This window comes from Osmia bicornis, chromosome 2, assembly GCF_907164935.1.
Source record: "Osmia bicornis bicornis chromosome 2, iOsmBic2.1, whole genome shotgun sequence".
Taxonomy (NCBI): domain Eukaryota; kingdom Metazoa; phylum Arthropoda; class Insecta; order Hymenoptera; family Megachilidae; genus Osmia; species Osmia bicornis.
This window is the reverse complement of record NC_060217.1, coordinates 13702244-13726215: the sequence shown is the minus strand read 5'-3', so window position 1 is coordinate 13726215 and position 23972 is coordinate 13702244. Positions and strand designations below refer to the sequence as shown.

Genomic DNA, 23972 nt, shown 5'->3' with positions numbered 1-23972 from the left:
CGTCCTTTCAACGAGATTTCCGGGAATCGCCTTTCGCTCCCTTTTTTCCTCTCTGCAACCCTTTAAATTTCTTGAGAACCGCGAAACCCTTCCCTGAGAACTTGTAAGAATTAATTTCATTCGTTAAGGTGCTGCAACCACTCTGATACGCTATTGTAATTTTATTCTAATAGCCTGTACAAGGTGTTCCGATCGGTAGACTTATCAGAAATTTCCCTTTCCAGCGCCGTACGCGGTAAACGTTAATTTATGCTCACGAGTTTCTGTGACTGTATTACTGGAACCATTAGTTCCGCTCGTCCCGCGCGAATTTCTCTGAATTGCGTCGGCGAATTTCCCGAAATTGCTGCCCGATACGTGAAATTCAACTTGCCGCGACTAATCGTGCCACCATCGAAGCAAATTAGTCGCCGATACAACGCGTTAAACAGAATCCAATACACCGAATGCGTCTCTGAATGAAATCTTGCGTTTCTTTAAACAAATGATGCATTTAGGTACCTTGGAAAACTAAAAGGAGGAAGATTGATTGAAAAAATACTCGAAACAATTGAATCGGCAGTAAAGTCTTCTTTGAAGCACTTTCTTAGCGAATCGGTAGCGGAGAATGATAAAAGTTTGAGAGGCCCTGCTGGAAAGTATGATACTGCCGGCGGTAACCTCGTTTCGACAACAGTTTGAAAACGTTATTAGAGTTGGTTTCGAGCGAACCGTGTACGGATAGGAGGATAAGTGGAACGAGTGTTGATCAAAGTGTGGTCGGCCACGGTGAATTACGTAGAAATTATTAGATTTACGTTGGTTGGACCGACAACCGGAAACGTATTTCCGCGAACGACCCTTTCATCCCGCGAATCGTTCCTTCTCTCTCAGCCCCCCTCTGGCCCCACTCGTTGAAAAAGCTTAAAGAAGGACCATTGAAACCGAAGAAGAGCCGTTTCCGAAAGTTCGTAAAACGTTAAAGGGTGGGTCTCTCTCTCGCTTCCTCTTCCATCCGCCAACTGCTTTTCCTTTGAGAGTGAACAATTGGTGGGGAAAAACCGTGATTTTTTTCTACAACTTCTCTTTCCTCCTTTCCCTTTTTCTCAGTCTTGTTTTCTTGTTAGAGACGGAATCGTTCCAAGTTGACGTAAACTTCCGTTGCAAACGAGAAGTTGTTTTTTTTTTTTTTTTTCTTTCTTTTTCAGAAAGAGGTAATGGAAACGATATTGAACATTGACAAAATTTCTTTCAAACTCGTACCGCTTCGATTAACGTTTATTATAATTTGTTTCTCGTATATTTTTTCATCCACGAAGATGGTGCTTTCGCGTGCTCGAGCTACCGGTTTTCAACTTTCGAGTGGCCGTGAAACGGGAACAAAGAGGTCGAAAGAGCGCGCAGTCGAGCGAAGGGGCTTGGAAGCGAAGAGACGTGACGAAATAAATGGTCGTACGGGCGGGCAGGTGTAAGTCGCCCAGCTCCCCAACTTTAATCCTTCGTTTGAAAAAGTTTGAGCGCAGCGAGGGTGTAGGGGGGGCATGGCAGCACGTAAACTCTCGCCGGAAATGCATCGACGTACCGTAAACGCGGGGCCTCTCCACCGTCTGCGAGCCGAACGAACAGCTCGATTACAGAATTTTCTTTTTTTTTTCTTTTTTTTTCTTTTTTTTTCTTTTTTTTTTAATTTGCGATCGAAACGAATGCTCGAAACTACCAAACGAACTTTCCACGATTTACAACGGGGGGTCGCGTTCGATTCGCTTCCAAAGTTACGGGTTAAATTCGGTAATGACTCACGACAGTAACTAAATATCACGAGTGTGACTCGATGTTATAAATCAAAGAGATTAAAGAAGTAGTATCTCGAGTACATCGTTTTTATCCTTGGCATTTTCTTGGAGGAACGCGTGGAACGTGGCGGGGAGTTGCGAATTGCCGTGAAAGGAATTTTAGGTTGCGACGTTCCCGGTGAATTTGAAGGGTTACGGAATGCCTTGCATATTACACCGTTATTTACAGACACTCGAGAAACGACGATATACTTGGGGGTTGATGAAAATCATCAAGGTATGATTTTCGAATGGAAACTATGTTTGTCGTGATAGCGGCACAAAATGGTTCTACAATTCGGGTGGAATATGACGATATCAATTTCGATCGTGAGCAAACTTTATCAAAGGTCGTGTGCCCTGTCCTGTTTGTATCGTCCGTTTGATTCGAGCGAAGCTCGTTCGACCGAGACGTTTGTTCGTCTACTCGCTACTCGCTTCGATTAAACACCTCTCGCTTCGATCCTTTCCCAACCGAAAATTAACCAAAATAATTATTAAGTATACTAATTAAAATAAAAGGAAATAGCAAAAGGGGTTAACCGGCAAACATCGAGACGCACCGGCAGAAAAAAGACTCAGAGGAAAGTTTGGCGAAAACGTGTTAAAACTTTGAAACTTGAAATGCTAATGCAATCACGGAACTTTTATCGAAACAACGTTCGATTCGAAACATCAGAGAGGCCCCTGATGAATTGCGATAATCGAGTCAGACTCGATCGACTCGCGATTAAATTGTGAGCTCGAGTTTTACCTTGGCCCGTGGCCCGTGGCCCGTGACCCGTGACCCGTAGTGTTCCACGTTACGATAAATCTATCCAAAAGGCGGCGATGCGGAACTGGAAATTCTGTGAGTTAATAGTTCATTGTGGGGGCGTTAAGCACTGAAATTCGAACGTTCCAATCAATCCGGCAACATCTTTTTTTTCCCGCGCGTGATTAATTAATAGTCATTTATCTTCATTTGATCCTCGTATTCATCAGCGATCGAAGCACGAACTGATGAGGTGAAAAGAAAAGTAATTCAAGTGTTTCTGAAGTGACAGCGTTAGCGTTAAGCTACGAAATACAACGTCTTGTGTCTCTTTGTTGGTTGCAGAAAATCGTGGAAAATGAGAAGCAGCAGGATGTTGACAGTCGTCGTGATTCTGATCTCGACGACGACGACGTTCAATGGCTGCTTTGCCGAGCTGTACACCGCGTTGGCGGATATGGAGGAGCTTCTGGAAACGGAAGCGGTTCTCATCGACACGCTGAACGGGTATATCAAGGCTCAGGAAGAACGTCTGGCTACTCTTAGAAAGTGAGTTCTATCATTCTGATTAACTTCTCTCTCGTTTCTTTCGCTACTTGTCCTAGTTACTAAATATAGCAAATGACTGTAATCAACGCTCATTTCCTCGTTTCACGTCTATCTTTATTGGTGTATCACGAACGAAGACGGAAAACGATTCGTTTCGTCATACCAGACGGTTAGATGTAGTATAATAAGAGTAATAGAATCGAAATCAACTGTAGAAGTATTTGATCAAGAACTTTTATGATGTTTACTCAAAACCGAATGGCTTCTCGTTTTCCTCGAGCTCGTATTTTTCAATAAATTTCACGATTCGTAGACAGAGGGTCGTTTGAGAGCGGTATCCCGGTTTCCTGCCGAGGAATATGAGCTTTGAATGAACGGTCAGAACTAATTAACGAGCAGGAGAATCTCCGTCTGTGTCGCGGTGAATGAATAGCCGAAGAAGCTAAATGAAAACAGATTCGTCGCGCAAACGCAAGATTTTTGTGTTTACGAACTCCAAAAAGTTCATGGAACGCCACCAATCCGACGTTCGGTCGTTTTAATTCCGCCAGCTCGCCTCTGACGGAGCCGCTCGATTTTCGTGCTTTCAAAAAAGCCGCGTGCCTCCACGTTTTCCCGCCTTTCCGCTTTCCGAGTCTCGTCCCTTTTCTCTGTCGTCCGTTTGTAGATTAAATTCATTGAAATTACTGACTTTTATGCCGATCATCACTGTGAGTATATAATTATAACAAGATTTTACGGCGGGTTATTAAACCCGATCGAGATCTGCATTAAACGCTAAATCCGTATCCGTAAATTTTCATGGATATTCGGAACGGGCAATTATACAGCGGAAACTCGACACGGGATTCAGGCAGGGCTCCAGATCATCGGTTATTCCGAACTGTTCGATGATACTCTTACTTACAATTAGAAATAGCCCGATATCATTTCACGCCATCGAATCGTTTATTGCGAAGCTCTATCGTTGTCCAGTAAAACTACACCGGTTTATTAAATTGCCGTAGAAACGGTCTCTATATTTTTTTATTTTTAAATTAATAACGAGGAAAGAGACTAAAGCGAATATTGAATAATTTACGTGGATATCTTTATTAGAATCGCGATTAAAATTACACTTTCAACGTTTCATATTTTACAGAAATATAAATTATATTGTATATTAAAGATTCGTATTCAGGCTCGTGCGTTCAATTTTGAATCGCACGATAATCCGAAATCCAGGATTCGCGGCACGTTGCAGTGGATATTTTTTTCCTGGGGTTACCAGACAAAAGTGCGAGGGAAAATATAAAAAAGATTTCCTTGACGGTTTCTTCTTTCTCAGGTTCGGCCAAGCTCTCTTTTACCACCCTTCCCTTCTCCTCTCCTATTTCCTTCTTTACGTTTTACTGCCGCTTTTTATCTTCCCCGGGGTGTGATTTGGCGCGTTGCCCGACTCGATACCGATGCCTTGCCCATTTTCAGGGCAACGGGGAAATAAGAGGACCCCGAAAAACGTTAAGAACGTGGCTGGACCGCAGTTCTCTATCTTGAAATTCTCGTAGAAAGTGGGATCTGCAACGATCTAGTTGCTGCAGGTGCAATATTTCCGGCACTCGAGCTGTCCTGTCTATTTTTAATCCAGCAACGCTGTAATTGCTTCCGCGAGAAAAAGAATGACGCTATCTTCTTGCTGTTCCATTATTTCTCTTCATTCAACTTTCTTTGAATCGTGTATTAACATATACCTATGTAGGTTTTACGATCACGCTTATGGAGCTGTATTTGACACTGTAATCGCAGTTGCAGTCACGTGCCAAGCATTCTATACGAGTAACGTTTGCCAAAATTTCCTTCAAATGCCGATCGTTGCTGTCAATTGCATTCAGCGCAGGCAAAACGTGTCGTCGATCGAAGCGAAAGATATTTTAAAATGATAGAATAGAATCTGGAGCATACGATCACTGGTTATTCAGCAATTTTGTTATTTTTCCTACGCTCTCTAACCTGGCTAGTTTTGAGAAAGAATTGTGTGAATTCCCCCGAAGGATTCGAAATCTTTTCTTAAAGGATCTAGGAAATCGTAATAGTAAGAGAGTAAGAGAGTAAGAGTAGGTCGTCTAGGTAGAGATATATCGTTTGAATGGAGTAAAATTTCGCGGTGCTGGAGGATCAAAAGATACCTAAGTTATCCGATACGAGAGCGGTTAGGTTGGTATTAGCGAAGAGAATCGAAATGCTTCCGATCGTTTCGCGAAGTCACGCGTGAAAGTTTCGGACAGGAAATTCCGATCGGAACTCGGATGGTTTGCTGGATATTAAACGGAGGACGCGTCTTTGCTCGCTAGTTTCCAAGGAATCTGTTATAGGTGAAGCAGCAGTAGAACGTGATCGTACACATAGCTACTAGTTCTTCGCAATATTGAAACAGTGAGAAAAGGATTAAAAATTCCTTTTATCGAATAACGTTTATCGTCGTTGAAAGCTTGAATAGTCAATAATTATAGAATGGAGTGGTTGGAAGGTTGGTGAATAGAGAGGAATCGGTAGGAGACTAGCGTGGAAATTGTGCCGCGTTTAATTGCTCTTTTCTTTTAAATAGAGATTCCGTATAAAAATCCTTTGATAAGGATACCGTTGAAACGAAGATTCGAGGAATCGGATTCGAGTGCTTCCCGTTGGAACGACTCGTTTCGCATTAACCCCTTCTGCGAACGAACAAACGAACGAGACTGTCAGGTTGTTACGGACTCGTAGCAAGTATTAATTGCTTCGTTTCTCAGCTCGCGTGCGTAAACGATATCAATTAAAGCAACGAACGAAGCACCCAGTTGATAATCGCTTCATTATTTGTCTCGACTTTCGTCCACGATATCGTGATCTCTCGCTCGAAACGAGTTGGCGTTTTTATACTTTTTTCTTTTTTCGTTTTTGTTTGTTCATCTCTTCAATGCACGAATGAAAATGTGCAGATTGTTTCTGAAAGGTCATTCCAGTCTATTTTGAGCACACTACATCGTGTCACGTTCGAACGTTTTCAATATAAGCGATTGAAATGAAATAAAAATCGTTTGAATCGTCGATTGATTTGAAACTCGATCAAATTTCAGATGTAATGGAAAAATGTTCGAGTTGGAGCGGAAAATTTTCGATTGAAAATGGAACGTTTTCGATGTAAAAAAAAGTATAAAATTACGAGAGCCATTAATTGTCTGAAAATGATTAATTTCGAAATTGTAATTGGTATTCGATATAGTAGATAAAAGCAGAGCGAAGAATAATGGTTCGAAAATCACGGATACCTGACACTGGCCGTCAAACTGTTAATAAATAAAGAACGATCGTGGCTCTGCCGTTAATTACTTTAGCGAATTACGGACGAGTTGCCAGGTGGAATTAAAACAGGCCGAGTTTCGTTTAATTTGATTGGCCGATGATCGAATCGGAACGCGACGAAATCGAGCGTATTTATCCGCAGCACCGAAACCAAGCGGACTCGACAAATTTTGAGCAGCGCGACGCAGCGCGACGCGACGCGACGCGACGCGCCAGTTTTCATATTCCAAGAGGATATTCCAACGGGATAGGGTAGAGGGAGGCCTTCTACGCCTGCCTCGATTTAATTGAATTGTTACGCGCTCGCAAAATTGCAACCGAGTGTGTTTTTCAGAATCGTTTACAAACTAGTCGACGATACGTTCCCTGTTTTAATTTCATTTCGATATGGACGTTGAATTACCGAGCACGCTCGAAACAGAAACACGGAAAAATCAACTCTTAACACTGGACCACCACTTTGTGTAATTGAAGATACATCGGTAATCAATTTCTTTTTTTCTGACTCTTCCTGGCACGCAAGTACTTACTTTGGACAAAAAATACTTTTAAAATTCATACAAATAATACTCGACTTTTTCCAGTTTCGATCGCGTTCTATTTGCGTAGCAGATGTTTCGTAAATATTGCAATTTATCGAAGAAGCAAACCTTGAAAAAGTAAACTGCAATGTTTACAAAACGGCGGCTAAAAAAACAAAATTCGAAACTCTGAAAATGGTGGCGAATTGATTCACACCATCGTGCAAGTTTCGCGTGTAGAAACAAGATATTTTTACATTTTTATTTAAAAAAAGATGAAATCATCTGAAAATTCGTGATGTATAATAAATTAGTCTCGATTAAATGGTACATGAAAAAAGCAGAAAAAATTGGTGTCGCGTTTGCTGAAAAGAATTTTGTGGGAAGGATGGACGGTATTTCGTTCGATATGATCGAAACGAAATCGACATATCGCAGTTATGCATTCTGGGAATTTTCGAGGGTGGGACGAGCCATCCCCAGAGACCGGAGACCGGAGACCGGAACCGTCCGACCGTGTTTAATTGGAATTTCGGTGGCGGGAAAAATTTGACGAACACAGCTCTTCGCCGCTCACCGTTTGCCGTTTGCCGTTTGCCCCGTTTGCCGTTCGAAGAGATCGATTGCAAATTATTCTCGACACGATACGCGAAGTCAATCCCCTGGCAGGCCGTTGAAATTTTCCGAGGCTTGTAGCGTGCTTTAACACGCGTTCGATTAAACTCGGAGCCTAACGAATCTCGCTGGCAACCGTCAGTGTCGAACATTGCCACCGCCCTTCATCCTCCAACGACACCAAGAACAAAGCTCGAAACAAACTTGTATCGTTTTGTTCCACAATTGCGATTGATGAGAATCGATTGAACCTGGCTGAATTGATTGATTGATTGATTGATTGATGCGAAAATCATTCATTTTTTCAAAGCATTCCCTTTATTGTTACTACACTGCAAGTAGACTGTGCGATATGTTGGATAGGTTTTTTATTTATTCTTTTATCACGGACGTGAAAGGGTTAAAAATGAAAAGAAAATGATAAAAGCGGTCTAATTGCAAAACTTTGACGACGAGTTTGCTTGATCGCATCGATGAGAGAAAGGATTGCGTTTAAACGACGCGACGCGATAACTCGTCTTTCACGTGATTAACGAGTTAATGGCGATTGAACGAGGAAAGGGGAAACGATGAATATGAAAGCAGAGATCCATTCACGCTTTATTTCTTGCTCGATTTTCAATTGCTAATGGATGAACGCGTCCACCCGAGATATCTTTACATCGCAATTCTCCCTTGATATGGTTGATCGAACGAATCGACGAGCAATTTGGTATTCCCTTAACGATTCCAAGATAACAAGAACGGTCTTCCGTGTAATTTGCAATTTAAAATTACCCTTTTACATTAGTCCCCGTTGTAATCACTTCGATTTTATACGTTCACTAGGTAAATATCTATTCGTACCGGCTTTCGTTTTCTCCCTTTCCAGCAATCTACATTGGAAAACGCGAATAAAAAGCGTTTTCTGTAAACGTTCGAAAGTAACCCTTCGAATGGAAGTAATTTCTTTTCAACTAAAATATTATCTAATTGTAAATGAAAAATCTATTTTAGAACGTTTCTTTTTGCTAAAATTTTCTTCGAACGCGAAAAACTAGTTAGCACTTGTTATTATGTCAGGGCAAATTAACATTATCCGTGATATCCTTGGTGTCTCTCTGTTACCATAACTCGTTGCCAACATAATTTTATCGGGGCCACGGTGCGGGTAACAACATGCTGACACAGTGCGAGACAATATCTCGAAGCAAGTGGAACCCAGAGACGCGGGCCGTGTGTCGCGTATATGTACATAGGAGGTACGTGTAATCTCTGTACCAAGCATGTATATTATGTACACTATTGTTCATAAGTATCAAGACGTTTCCTTATTCTTTGAAATAGAACAAGTTTCGATAGGTTTAAATAACTTTTTTGAAAAAGAAGCAAAAATTTTAACGAGAAGTACGGTAGAGAGGATTATCAAGGGAAAATTGTCACGTGTCGAGTTACACGTATGTGTCTTGCGTACGCAACAATGCTCGGGATGTATATCAAGCTGTGCCTGTCATCGCCGTATCTAGCTTACCCAATATCACCTCGGTATTAACTCGCAAATGCCTGGCTGCCTGATACAATTATCCTCGTCTAGCCTCGAACCAGCCCTAATTAACCAACGATTAATCTTTAAACTTGCCCAAGACCAAGTAAAGGTAAACTCGTCCCCTCTCTTCAACTACCTTCCAACTTGCCTCTTTCTTTTATCTCTTTTATCTCTTTTCTCCTGTTCTTTCACAACGAAACTTTGGCCAGAACGCGTTATCCGCTTTTTGCAGGCCACCTATTCGAATCTGCTGCTTCGAAAAGATTTCGTCAACGATGCAATTAGAAAAAAGTTCTAATGATCGCGTCAGCTTCGAATTGAAGCGTCTTTAAACACATGTTGGTATGTATATAACGTGTCTTTCATGGAACAGAAACGAGGAGGAGGCAGCGCAGCTGCGGCCGTACAATACATACGTGTATGTATGTACAATATATCACGACCCGTTTTCTCCGATATAAATATGGATGGGAAGCAGCGTAATGTCGCCGATATAACTCTCCGCCTACAATAAGAAACGAGGATGCACGGTTGAAAACGTTAATGCAACCTTGTAATATTTCCGCGTTTTACTTCGATATTGAAAACGACCGAGCTATGTATTGCTTTCCGAGTCTGTTCTCTTCGCGTAGTAATACCTCATTCCTCGAATAAAAACTTCTCTAATGTAAGTATTGTATTATAAAAAAAGAAATCTCGTCGACTTCTATCGTGTAAATACGTAGCATTACATACTATTATTCTATTTATTAGGGAATTTTTAAAGAAAAGATTATTTAGCCGAGCAAATATAATACCGGTGAACTGAATGGTTATGGAGTTAACTTGAAAATTCTTAAGCGTCGTTCGTTTAATTAAAGCTTGAAAAGCTTTTTAATTAAAATACCAGAGAGTGTTAAGTGAAGGGTAGCAATGTAGGTAATTCAATTTAACGGCTGATCAAAAGGTGGAGAAATTACGCTGAAAATTCGTTGACTTGCGAAAGATTTTCAAATGGGAACAAAGGGATCGCGGGAATTCTGAACTGTGCAGAAATATGCGTGCAGATACATTTTATCGGTAGGTAAGGTTAGCGGTGAAATGAAAAATTACTATGTCGCGATCATGGAAGTATCTACTATAAATTCCGCAGGCTTGGTCGACTTGTCGTCCCGAAACATCGAAGCCAGCAGTGACTACAGATACAAAAAACTAGGCATGCCTTTATTTTCGAGGGATCATGATTTTCGAACTCCCAGACACCTTCAGATGAGATTAGGTCTGCATGCAGAGAGCAGATCCGGTATGATAATCGTGTCTGTTTTACCAGTCCCTCCTTTACCGTATCTCAGACTGACATTTAAAAAAACTCAATTTTCAGGTGTACTTACGTATGGTCATCCTGCCTGTCTTCCCAGTATGTACCTCTTTTGCCATATCTCGTACTCACGACTGAAGACACACAATTTTTAGTCCCTTTCGTTTCTGTTTTTTTATTCTTTTGTAAATTAGTGCAAATCCGTACAAAATTAAACAATGATTATTATAATTGTTTGACAAACTTGTATTCATTTCATGCACCTTGGTAAATAAATCATTTTTAAAGAGCAATTGAGTTATCATTTAATTTAGCCAATTTCTTTTTTAAGTTATTTACTTATTACTCTCAATTTCTTTCTCCGCTGCATCCCTTACATCCCAGCATCCCTTATATCACTCTATCTCTTACATCTCAGCAACTCAGATATTTCTACATTAAATTTTGCAAAAATTTCGGCTCTCTAGCGGCAAAAATTTGAACTAAATTTTCGATGTCGAATCAGCGCCCTCTGGTTTCCAAAAAAGGAACTAAAGTAAGTCGAAATTTTGGCCCTCTAGCGGAAAAAATGTGAACTAAAATTTCGATGTTGAATCAGCGCCATCTGATTTCGAAAAAAGGAACTAAAGCAAGCCGAAATTTTGGCCCTCTAGCGGGAAAAATGTGAACTAAAATTTCGATGTCGAATCAGCGCCACCTGATTTTGAAAAAAGGAACTAAAGTAAGCCGAAATTTTGGCCCCCTAGCGGCAAAAATGTGAACTAAAATTTCAATGTCGAATCAGCGCCATCTGATTTCGAAAAAAGGAACTAAAACAAGCAGAAATTTTGGCCCTCTAGCGGCAAAAATGCGAACTAAAATTTCGATGTCGAATCAGCGCCATCTGATTTTGAAAAAAGGAACTAAAGTAAGCCGAAATTTTGGCCCTCTAGCGGCAAAAATGTGAACTAAAATTTCAATGTCGAATCAGCGCCATCTGATTTCGGAAAAAGGAACTAAAACAAGCAGAAATTTTGGCCCTCTAGCGGCAAAAATGTGAACTAAAATTTCAATGTCGAATCAGCGCCATCTGATTTCGAAAAAAAGAACTAAAACAAGCAGAAATTTTGGCCCTCTAGCGGCAAAAATGTGAACTAAAATTTCAACGACGAATCAGCGCCCTCTGGCGGCAAAAAAAGAAACTAAATTTTGCAAAAATTTAAATTATTTTTCACGAAACTTTACTTACCTTTACTTACCTTTACTCGAACCAGTAGCTATAAGTATTTTATTTATCATATATTTATTATAAGGGTTGAAAGGATACAAGAGATGCAGGGAGAATTGAGGAGTGTAAGGGATACAAAGATATAAAGGGTACAGAGATGTAAGGGATGCAGGAATACGTATAAGTGACGGAAGGTTGAAAACAAAGACGTGTCTAGTCTTGTTGGATCTGTAGTCGCTGAAATCAGCAAGAATATTGCTGGAATACCGTCGATGCTGGTGGCGATGCGCTCCTTGTTAGCGGGAAATTGAGTTTAACTTGTAATCTTTCTTTACTTTACCTTTATCGCTTTATGTAATAAGTAATATCATAGGCAAATTATTTTAACACCTTGCTTACCCACCACCCTTACGCCCTATTGCAAGATTCCGTGTTTAATTTGAAGGAAATACGAGGAAGATCGTTGAAAGAGGATCGAATGAAAAGTGTTCCCTTTGTTTCGAAGACGACCGCTCGTAATGCTCGCCAGAGTGGTCCTTAATTATCAAAATAAAAGCAAACTGAGCTGCTTTGTTCGACTTCGCGTCGGCCACATTCATTCGACGCGCGAAACTGAAGCCGGCCGCGTTTTTTTTCAAAAGAATCGCTCGAGTACCTTTCGCTTTTCACCTGCCTCTTCAGCTATTCGAGGGTCGTCCGTGGCTCGTGACCATTTCACTCCTCCAGCTGCGAACGCGAGCCACGAACCGCAAACACCAGGCAGACGCGTTCCTTTTGTTTCCGGCTTTTCGTATATACAAATAGTAACGAGAAAATATAGCGCGCCTTTATTACAACCGAGAATAAATATCAACGTAGAGCGTGGAATGCTGCCTCTTAAACTTAATGAATTTTTACAACTGCTAGAAACCAAAAGGAAAAAGGACGGATAACTTTGGGGGTGACAATAACCAGAATCTTTTTCTGCTTGGTGGAAGAAAATATATTTACGTATGTTATTTATGTATATACAAATCGATCGATTATCACAAAATTCTGCCTGTACAACGAAGAGTATAAATGTTCGAGAAAGAAAAATTCACAGATTCCCTTTCAGCGTTCAATGATTCGTTCGAATGAAAAATAAATGCTAAAAACAGATCTAAAAAATAAAAAAGGAAAAAAAATAGGAGAAAAAAATCAGTATAGTCTACGACGAACAGCAACTTTCGAGGGCAACCAATCAGCCCGGAATACTAGTTACAACAATTAAATCCATTCAAAGTTAGTGGAAAGTAGGAAACATCCCGATATCTCTAAAAATCGACGCGTCAGTTGAAAAAAGTCAGTTCAATTTCGAGTGGAACTGGTATCGATGATACCACCGTGTCTCGTATCGGTATAATGAAAAATCGGATAGAGCATCGGTACTGGCACGTACTCGACCAGGGAGAAATTGTTCCTTGGTACAAACTCTTGCGCCAATGGGTTCAATGGCGTAGCCAATGGGAGTTCAGGAATCTGGCTGAGATGATACTTGAGAGTTTGTTGGTCGGTGCCGTGGATATCGGCAATCTCGAGATACCTTTGCCAAAGCTTTCGACAGGAGCCGATCGTTAAGAGGGCAATCGGGTCTCCGACCACTGCGACCAAACATTTGGCTCGCGTTATGGCTGTATTTAACAGCCTCGGATTCGTTAGAAACCCATAGTCCTTCACGTTTCTCTCCGCCGAGTATCTGCACGAGTTTCTCGTTCGAACGATGCTGATAAACACCGCGGTGAACTGTTTCCCTTGAACGTTCAATACCCTCTCGACGGACACGTCGAACAGCTTGCGATTACGTAACTCGACTCGTATCCTTTGCACCTGTTCCGCGTAATAAGATAAAACTCCGATCGATCCTTCCCCGTATGGTCCCCAGCAATCCACCGGCCAGCTGTTTTTCAATTCTAACACGCGATTCACTATCTCGTGCGCCTCCATCACGTGCACGAATCCTGTTGAATAGACGCCCTGTCGCAAACAGAAAATAACAATCATCTCATTCAGAATATAAAAGCATCGAACGCGATCATCTTCTTTCGTTCGCGTAAACGTACCTGTACTTCCTCACCCTGAACGGCATAGAAGGTCAACGGTTTTAATACAGGATGTTTCATCAATAAATTGTTACCAGGCTTTACGACCCCGTCGTAAAACATTTCGGACGTGTACTTGATGATGTCCCCGTGGGCACGGTAATTCTGACAAAGATGTATCCTGCACGGATGCGTTGGCGGATACGTCCCATAGATTCTCTCGAGCAGGGTCACCCCTAGACCTCGTTCGTTCGCCAAATCGCTATAAATTTCTGGCGCTAGTTGCATCTGATCGCCAGCCAGAATTAGACGGGTCTGAGGAGTGGCTAACGAAAGGGGTATAAGAACTTCGCATTCTAACGCCTGAGCTGCCTCGTCTATCACTATATGAGTGAACGACAAATTTAGGCACGTTAATGAACTGGATGTGGTCAAAGTGGTCACGATCAATCCGCAATCTTGAAGATCTTCCTCGGTAGGATCGCGAAAAGTCCCGTTATCTTTCATCAGTGTGTACTCTTGAACCACTGGATGTACCTGAAATATCGCAATGAAACGAAACGAAAAAGGAATAACGCATCAAGGAAGACGGACAAGTTTCATCTCCCTAGGAAACGTACCGTGTTTCTAGCTCGACCCTTGTAATAAATTCTGACGGGTTTCAATCGTGGATATTTTTCCATTTTATACCAGCAGTCGAAAAAATCTTTCACGTACAGATCGGCCGCGCTATTGCTATGGGTACAAAGTAAAATTTTGTATTCGGAACTGCTGGTAAGCAAGAGTCGTAGAGCCTGAGCAATGGTAAACGTTTTTCCTGTTCCAAATGGTCCGAGTAACAAAATTGGTGGTAAAGAGATCTCAATAGGGGCTGTGATAATTGCTAGAGCTCTTTTCTGTTCGGTATTAAACAGGCTATGCTTGGTATTCGTCTCCGATAGATTGACAGTACCGATCTCTTTCATATCTCGATGAGCTTTGTTTAGAAAAACTAGACCTACGTCCGGCAAGCTATCTACAGCTTTATGCCATTCGCAAGAAGGCAAACGATTCAGTACAAATTGCAATTGCACTTCCAGATCTGTATTTGCCACCAAATGTAACGTGTCTACGCACATTTTCGACAATCTCACGTATACGGTTTGCGTACACTTGTCTTCTATGTGCGCCTCGAATATTATGTTCGAATTATGATTCTTGAAAAGTACTCTATTGCAACCTCTCAGGAACAGTCTTCCGCTTTTTGTATCTTCTGTGATACTACGGCTTAGTGGTAACTGTGATAAAAATTTATCATACATTTTGCGTTTTATAGTTTTCAGTTTTCGGACAAACATGCTATATGTATATGTATGAGTATACTAATAAAAAGCAAAACTAAACGTATCTATGCTATCTGTGAAAATAGAAAAGTAAGAGAGAAAGAAAAAGAAGCGTATAATAGCTAAAAAAAAATTCGCACCTGAGCAAAGAGCTCACCAGGTGGTGCATATTTAACGGTAGTAGACGCATCACCTGTGGAAGCCAAAATATAATTGCAAAGTAGGCGCATACACGTGATTTCATTGTATCTGGCAATTTGTTCGTGTCTAGCTAATTCTTCGACGGTAATCAGTTCGTGAAGACGACCTCTATAATTTTCTGGTGTTAAGCGATCATCCGTAAGGGATTGTTGAGTTAAAAAGAAATTATTTTTATCAGGATACGGATATATCATAGCCAATTTCTCTTCCCTTGGATCTTTTGGTGGCACAAACGGTGATTTAAATCGACAAATTAATGTTGTTTCATTGATCCATGTTTTTGGATTCTGCGAAAACTGATAGTTGGTGGCTTTGTGAATTCTTGAAAAGTCTTCGATTGGCAAACAGTCCACGCACATCCTCTCGAGTATCACAGGATATTCTCCAAAATAAAAAATAATATTCTGGCGATAAGTACCGTACTGATTGGCAACAAAACATATTTTCACATAATATTGTATTTTGCTGCTTCCATTTCTTTTTGCATTCATCGCATCTAACTCTGTGCTACACCATTCTTGGCCGTTTGTAACTCCAATTTCATTGGTATTGTAGAAAACTGACTTTATAGCAAAATTCCTACGGTTCTCGTCCAAAGTTAATGCTACTTTTTGTAATTGTTTACCTAGATAAAGGTAATAAGCTCTATCACATTTCTTATACTCTGCAGTTAAAACAATTTTAAAGGAATTAACATAGTAAAGAAATGTTACAATTAAAGATAACAATTATTCAAATATTGATCGTTAGACTCTCACTGTGCTTCCACGCATCGATTTTGCAAACAACAATAAGCAATTGTTAACAGGTATAAACACCTATAAACACGATGAAAAAACAATGGCACTTACCACGCGCCAGAATGTGAAAATTCCAACAATAAATGACATGACAACAGGTCGATCGACAACAAAGATTGTTATCGGGAACAATTAACACGTCCTCCGATTGCTTACAGACGATTATTTTTTCAGGATTTTTCGATTTAATCCAATCGCGGTGGACCTTCTCGGCGAAGCTGGAAAACTTTGTGTTTCCATTGACTCTAAGCGAACAGTTAGCCATGATGGCCGCTCCGAATTCTGAATATCTTCCGAAATTCGAACACACGTTGCTTTATTAGAACACAAACACGGTTTTACATTTTTTCGGCACAATATAACTGAAACCTAACCCAGACACAACAAACACGCAAATTTCATAGCGCATTTTCGCCGTACCATCATTCCACGATGAGTACAACGCTTTCGACTACTGACAGGTCAGTGTTCCGTTTACGCAGCCGCAACGCGAACGCTATCGAAGCGCTGCGCCCACCATCTTGCGGCTACCGCAGGATTTCACAGCTTACCAACGGTATCCCGACCTTTTCGACGCCAGATAAGTAAGATGTACTAGTGACTACTTACAGATGCAACAAGACTGGACACCCTCGGATGAGCTTCGATCAAACTTACATCTACATTTCATTTATTTTATCATTTTATTAATTTTATTAAATCATTTTATCCCTCGGCTGACCATCCCTTTTATTTTATTCGAAATTAGATTAGAAAAGTGCGTTAGAAAAGTTGAAAAACAGAAATGAGAAACTGGACGCGAAACGGCCTCTCGCAAGTCGACACGCAATCTCATGGAAATTCCAAAGAAGATTCTCATGTAAATCGCGCCACGTTATTGAACCACCGGAAGTGGCTAAATGACGATCGCCATTATCCATGCGGTCTGTTGAAGGGTTTCCAGGGTGAAAGGGAGAAAGAGAGAGTAGAACGAAGGGTGGCGGGATGGTTGAAGAGTCTCAACGCGTAGGGGGTGAAATGCAGAACCAGAGGAGTGGAATCGGTGGTTAGCCCCGGCGAGTTGAAAGCTTTCGAATCGACCATTTCGTGCGTTCCTCCAGGTATTCCCCTTGGATACCAGGCTATTCCATTTACCCCGACGCCACGAGAAAGAAAAGAGGAGGGAAAAAATGGCAGGAAATCTGGCAGTCAGGAGAGCTGACCAGTTTCCTACTCACACCAGGTAAACTGTTTGTCCGTTTTCGAAACTTTCCTTTCCCCTGGGCCCTAAAGAAATATAATACAACGTTCGACGGCCTGTCGCATTTGTTCCGAGGATATTCGAAAGAGGCGTGTGAAATGGGCTACGAGGTGGCTTGCTTCAAAGTAATCGATACATGTATCTTCCTGCTTTACGATCACAAAACTTATCAGTTACCTACAATTAACTCGTTACTGCGAGAAGCAAGAAATGTTTGCTCCAATTTAAAATATTAATCGCAGAATTTGAACAATGAATTTGCAATATAAACTATACCATTGAAATAAAGCCTCTTTTTTAAAGTTGCGTTGAATAAATCTATGTCGCGTTCCTCCCGTTGAATTCTCGACGGTAACAAATCGGAAGAAATCAAAAAATACTGAAGCAAAAACTGGGAAGAATAGCGGGAATATTTATCCTTTTCAAGACATTTCCGACGTGAAAAAACCGAAAGAAACAATTGCTTCCTTTTCGCGAGGAAAAGAGGAAAAAAAAGACTTGGCTCGTTCTTATCACGGAAATTTTCTATTTACCTCGTTACGTTTCACGGATCGCTGGAAGTTCGCGAACAGCCAGCGACAACGGGTCGTGAGTAACCCGGTCGACGATAAATTTATCCGTGGTTCGCGATTTAAATGACGAAGCTCCCGGATAATAGAGGTCTCGATAAAAATATACCAAGAAAGTCATTGTTGTTCCAGAGCACGAACAATGAGAAAATAAAAAGAGAGATGCGAGTTGCTAGAGGGTGCGCGCGAATCCTGACTCAACCCCGTCTTAAGAAAAATCTCCCAACTGTAGCAGAGCCAATATTCTCAAGTTGCCGCGCACCCCTAAAAGAAACGCTAGCTTATATCGCTAATTAAAATCTGTCGCGTACGCGATCGCTGGAGGGTGACTACGAAAAAGAGATAGAGAGAAAGCGTGGAACGTGGAGCGTCCGGCGTCATCGAAAACGGGGATAGCAAGGATCGAGGGAAAACGTTGAAATCGCGCTAACGAGAGGATTCGTTATTGAACGGAGCTGGAATATAAAGAACTGTCGTTATCGCGCCTCCAACGTGTTCCCTCGGGCACGAGGCAAATGTGCACGATACGGACGTGTACTCGAGGCTTGGTCACTTTTTTAATCGACTCTCTGCACCGTTCCGTGCCACCCCATCCCCTAACCGGCTTACGTATCAGTCAATTATTAGGAAATCTTTTTTGCCCTTCTATCAATTGGTTCGCGCGCGTACATCCCGAAAGAATATTCCCTTTACTGAAGCAACAAAATACACCATGTGACAATCCAGTTTTCAGACTGGCTTGCGTTAGGAAAAATTATGAAAGTTTTTTTCAAAAAATCACTAACGTTTGTATCCTAAATAAAACATTCCAACCACGATACGCGTTTACAAACGAACAATCTATTACTCGTGAAATGAATTTCTATTCCGTGACCAGACTCCGCCGACGCGTCGGAGTTTAAACAAAATTTTAATCAAATCCCCATTCAACGCCGACGACGCGACAACAATAGAATTCAGTTAATGTCTCTCCAACTTTAGTTATTAAACGTTCGAACGGTTCGTTTCCTTCAATCCGCTGCGATTCGAATTTTCTCCATGAAAATCGTTAGGTAACTTTCCCTTCGCATTATCTTCTTTCAAACGTCCCTTCGAGATACCTAAAGGCTCATTAATTGAATATCAGAAACACTCTTCTAGTTGTCACTCGCATGCCTAAAATCAAATCGACCGCAATGGAAGAAGCAAAGTCTAATGGAACCTCGAAACAGGCGCAAACATCCGCTAGTCGCGATAGGTCGTAGGGGGTCGAAAGGATGTATCGATTCGATGCCGGACCGCTGTTAGTCACCGTAAGTGACGAGGTGTCGTATAAATTAGTCGAATAAACGAGCCAGGTGCGCTTGACTTTACCCGTTCACCTGACATCCGCAGCTGCGACGAATCACGACTAGCTTACATCCTGCAGACAGAATTTCGCCCCGCTCGACCCAAAGAAATACACTCTTCTTGTTTACTTTCAATCAGTGGCTCTTAATTACCTTTACTCGTAGTTAAGTTATGGAAAGGGAAGTGTTGGAAGTTTGGCAAGAAGTAACGATTGAAGAGGCGGGGGCGTGACATCGAGTCGAAAAGGGAGAAAGTGTTGGATCCCCGCAACGCGAGATAACAGAGCGTGAAAGGCGTCCGTGTCGGTGGCCATTGTGTCGCGCCGGGGACAATAGCGTCGGGGATGTCCCTATCTTCCGCCACCAAGTTGATATCGCGATCGAATCGCGGTCCAATTGTAATTGGATACTCCGCCAGACATCGAACTGTCTGCGAATAGAACGAAAGAAATCCCTGCCGACTTTATCGATTCCAATTTCCCCCTTTAATTGAGAGCTACTCGATCCCTCTTTGCAACTCTAAGCAACGAGTTAACGATGATTTATCATTCTTCAAGTTATCATTTTCCCACTTTTCATTTTTGAAATATTTTACTTAGCAAATTTATTCAGGAAGAATTTGAATAAAACCTCATCGACGAAAGAAGAAGGGCAATATTACAAGATTAGCATAACATGCGGCCCTTATATTTTGGGAAAAGAAAAAAGAAAGAAAGATCTTTGACGAGTTGCATGGAAACCGAAGGAAATTTTGACATTTTCATGCGATTCGTCCATCAAGATACGGAAACCGATTCGAGCTGTATTGTATTTCGAGCGTGCTTAACCGTTTCGTGACTAACGCTCCTCGTTTTCGTCCCTGAAATCATTTGCTTCCCACATTATCCGAGAAAATGCAGCTTTGCAATTTAAATTGCAACCGTGTTCCGGTTTCAACGTCATTTCGAGTTTCATTAATCGTTTCTTGTTTTCGGAAAATAATTGCTGCGAACGCGACGCGTTTCGGATCGATTCAACCAAACAATACAATAGAATTCTGGCGTAAAATGTTTTCATTCAATCAGAGATTGGGTTTTCGAAATTCTCTGCTGGGCGTTTCGATAATTGCTTTTGCGTAAGAAAAATATAATCAATCGGTAGGTGGATTGGAAATACATAATGAGAACGAAAGATGTCGCGGAGCTAGCCAATATTCGACGTGTCAATTAAAATAACCGACAGCGAAGCAACAGGATAATAATCAAGGGGTTCGCTTTTCCCCTTTTCTCGTATTGGGTGGCGTAGGCAAAAGTGCGTGGTCGTCGAAATTCGCAGTGGAGGGAAACCGCGTCGAAAAACAGCTGACGCGTGTTCCCGTTCACCGTTGCGTTGTCCCCGACTCGGTCAATTATTCCGCGACACTGGTAAGTACGTTGATTAACAGGGGCGAGGAAGATTCCTGGTGCTCGGCAGGAAGCAAAACCGGCGTGGCGCGGCGCGGCGCGGCGCGGCGCGACACCAGGATAGCGTGAGTACGTGTCGCGGCCGATGTACGCGGAAGATCGCGTCCCCGTTGAATCAAGATTTAATCGAATAATTCTCTTGGGATCTAATGGCGGGGAATAATTTATCGGATCCCGAGAGCCTAGCTTTCCTACATTATTAACCCTTTCGTTGCGAACCACACGTATACACCGTGTTCGCTAAGATATTCAATAAACTTTGCCCTCGTGTTTAGCAGGTTATCGCGAGCAGGGCTTTGATAAAAAATTAAAAAATATTGTCTGTGATAGAAGGAACGTTCGATGTCAGCAATGCAAATGATTTGTAAAAATTGTAGAATTGATTCGACGTACATTTGCTGAATAATTGAACACTTTTACAAAATGTTCATCGATTTTGCGGAACATCGCGTTTAAAGAGTGATAAACCACTTTTGTGCACGGATATTTTAATCCCTTTCAAACTGAATTCCCTTTGGGAACAGATCGGTCTATGAATAGAATTTGGTTTACGCGTTATCGGTGTTAAACGTGATACCATTGAACGCTGGTAAAGGTGTAGAATCGAAATTTCTGTCAGCCCAGTGGCTGGTAAATTTAAAAGCATTTCCAAGCGTTTGAAAAATACAATAAATCAATCATACTGCGCGTATAGGCTATAGAAATTTTTAAAAGGTTTATCGATTATTAAAACGTAAGTAAGCGTTGAAATATATTTCGCATGACTATATTTTATCCTGGCTTTTTCCGCAACAGGCTACTACGCCAAAGATAATGGAAGTACAAATGAGGTACTTAGGACGAGGAGAACAATGCGGAAAGTTTCGCGTAGCGATACTCTAAAATGCTAAATGCATCTACATCCGTGTACTTAATCACCTCCTCTAGAATTTTATTCGAAATGCGGGAAACAACTTACCGAAATTATTCCCCGTCGTAGCAGGCTGCACCCTCTGCTAACAGAAACCTGAAACCAAAAGAAATTGAACGTTAATTAAAAATTCCTCGTGATACGTTGATACACGATACTCTTATCGCGAAACAAAGTTGGCAAGATCTTTTTCGATTACATCGATTAGACGCGACGGTGTCGACCACTTTCCAGCGTCCGTTAAAGAAGCTCGAACAACGTAGTCGAGCCGGGCCGTGAAACTTGCCATTATTTTAATTGCTTCCATCGCATCGGGGCAAACGAGCCGCAGGACAACTCCGTGGAGACGGTCTACGATGCCCGTAAGGACACGCGGTTTTCGCAGACTTTCCTCCGATTTCCTCTGACCCCTATCTCATCCAGATGAAACCGGCTGAAGTATTATCTTAATTGGAACCACCATTAAGCTCAACCCTTGGATTATTCCCTGCCATTTTTCTTCCTCCTGTTTCTTCTGGTCTACCACCAACTCCGTGATCGATATAATTAATTTTAATTACACCGTTCGTGTCGAAAAATTAAGATTTAATACTTTGAAAACGCGTTCATCGTTCTTGATGGATCAGGCAATCGTTTAAGTGACCATAATTTGCATCGGTAAAAAATACAAAATTGTTGGCGATATTTTAAAAAAGTAATCACTCGCTGTGACACGGTAAGCTACTCTCATTCTTACTTACTTGCGTACATTATTTGTCATTCTCATTGTCCACATTTATCTATATCGTGTGACTACGTGCATTTGGTGCATACAGTTTCTATGACAAATAACTTCAGAACACCTTTTGTTACCGTGAAGTGTAAGGTAACCCCATAAATTGTCTGACAGAACTTCCAGCTTACTCTATACAGACGACACGCGTTAGAAAAACATTTCCATTGTAACCATTTCATTCTCTTTGCAAACTTTTACAGTTTACCTATTGTTTATCTAATTGAAATTACTGAAATTGAAGAAAATTCAATTTCAATTTCAAGTTCCTCCAATTTTCCAGCTTTTTCTTTCTACCCAGTTTATGGCCATTTCGAACGGCACAGACCTCTCTAATAGATAATAAATTTTCGCGTCAACACTTTGCTGTCGTTCGCATACAATAGCATTCCATTAAGTTGAAGAAAAGAAGAGAGGCCGATTTTCATCAGGACGATTCCATGATGGAAATTGCAGGGAAAGGAAGCATGGAAGTGACGCAGGCGACGCTCGAAATGCTGATAATTGTGTCGACACGACGCACCTTGCACAAATTGCACTGTATTTATACGTGCATTTACCAGCTGTTACCAGCACCTATTCGGAGTAACTTGCGTTGAAATATTCATTTCGATAAGAACTGTTTGCTTCGGAGTGTCAAGAATGAATTAATTGACGCCAGATTTATTTTATTGTTAGAAACAAAATTAAGGATCTACTGAAAGCTCAGTAATTAATGAAAGTACTTAACTGATTCTCGTGTTGCATGCCTTTAACTTTAATATCGTTTCAACAATTAACTCGATCCAGTTTCAAACTCTGCAGCGTAACCAAATCATTTATCATTCATCAGTCAGTTCTACAAAGATATCCTCTCAATCCGGCTTCTGGTTATCGTAGGATAATTAATTATTCGTCTGATTGTCAGTTGTCAGTCGTCGTCGCTAGCCGCGATCTAATAGTTTGGAAATGTTCTTGAAAAGAATGTTCGATGGCTTGAATAATTTCACAGGCCAGTGGAAATCGAGCGTGTCGACGTTAAAATACTGCTCGTTAGAGCGTTTCGTCAACGCGAACGACTAATTCATCCCCCTCGTTAAAGAGGGATGCGAGGTGGTCAACCGTGATGGCAAGCAAATTAGAACTTTTCGTCCGTGTTCCAAGGCCGTATTAAAATTAACGCTTTAATTGATACTTAAAGCTATTTAACATTTTTCATATTTTCTACAGAATTATCAGTCAAAGTATCTGGAATGGGTTGAAAAGAAAGAAAAGGTGTAAGTTTGAGGGAAAGATATCGTGTAAGGATGAAAAAGAATCGTTATCTGAAATAGTAAAGAATAGACAAAGGAGATAGTAAGAAAGACGAAGAGGAGAGTCAGATGGCCGATAGGAAAGGACAATTTCATTTCGAAAGGCAGAATGTATTTTCTGAATCAAAGATCCCCCATGGCGATGCCACGGAGATGGTTGGACGCGTTTTCTTTCGACTGTCGTTTTATCCGGTCGTTCAACCACGAGATTGAGAACAGTGGAAGGGCGTAGAGAAGGGCCATTTGCGTGATCGGTTCGGTCGAGATAACGAGAGGGAGGGAGGGAGGGAGGGGGGGTAACGTTCATGCAAATGCGATCAAAATGGAAACTCGGCCGAAACAGAACGCTTTATCGTGACTTTAATTCGACGTAATTCGTAGCGGATATGATGGCCAGCATCCGATACGGGTCTGATTGATTGACCGGATCGGAACATTC

General features: G+C 41.4%; 2 protein-coding genes and 2 long non-coding RNA genes across 7 annotated transcripts in view; 2 read left to right on the top strand and 2 right to left on the bottom strand.

Moving 5' to 3' along the window:
• LOC114875837 overlaps positions 1-23972 on the bottom strand; it is a 53116-nt gene that overhangs the window by 21511 nt on the left and 7633 nt on the right. Inside the window, exon 2 of the long non-coding RNA XR_003789300.2 lies at positions 21518-21565. This is a non-coding gene — a long non-coding RNA (uncharacterized LOC114875837). The remainder of the gene's footprint in view (positions 1-21517; positions 21566-23972) is intronic.
• Positions 1-23972, top strand: part of LOC114875829 (prolyl 4-hydroxylase subunit alpha-2) — an 84423-nt gene that overhangs the window by 53701 nt on the left and 6750 nt on the right. For all 4 annotated transcript variants that reach the window (XM_029186565.2, XM_046288540.1, XM_029186566.2 and 1 more), the window contains one exon: positions 2911-3114. In XM_029186565.2, the coding sequence (XP_029042398.1) occupies positions 2924-3114 (191 nt within the window). In that variant the 5' untranslated portion in view covers positions 2911-2923. The remainder of the gene's footprint in view (positions 1-2910; positions 3115-23972) is intronic.
• On the top strand, positions 3139-10020 carry LOC114875836. Its single transcript, XR_006830061.1, has 3 exons — positions 3139-8809; positions 8895-9760; positions 9847-10020. It is a non-coding gene; the product is annotated as an uncharacterized LOC114875836 (long non-coding RNA).
• On the bottom strand, positions 12556-16475 carry LOC114875828 (probable helicase with zinc finger domain). Its single transcript, XM_029186564.2, has 5 exons — positions 16032-16475; positions 15120-15805; positions 14278-14934; positions 13679-14194; positions 12556-13592 (listed from the first exon to the last, which is right to left on the bottom strand). Exons 1-5 carry the CDS (start codon positions 16243-16245, stop codon positions 12927-12929), a joined length of 2739 nt encoding a protein of 912 aa, XP_029042397.1. The 5' UTR covers positions 16246-16475; the 3' UTR covers positions 12556-12926.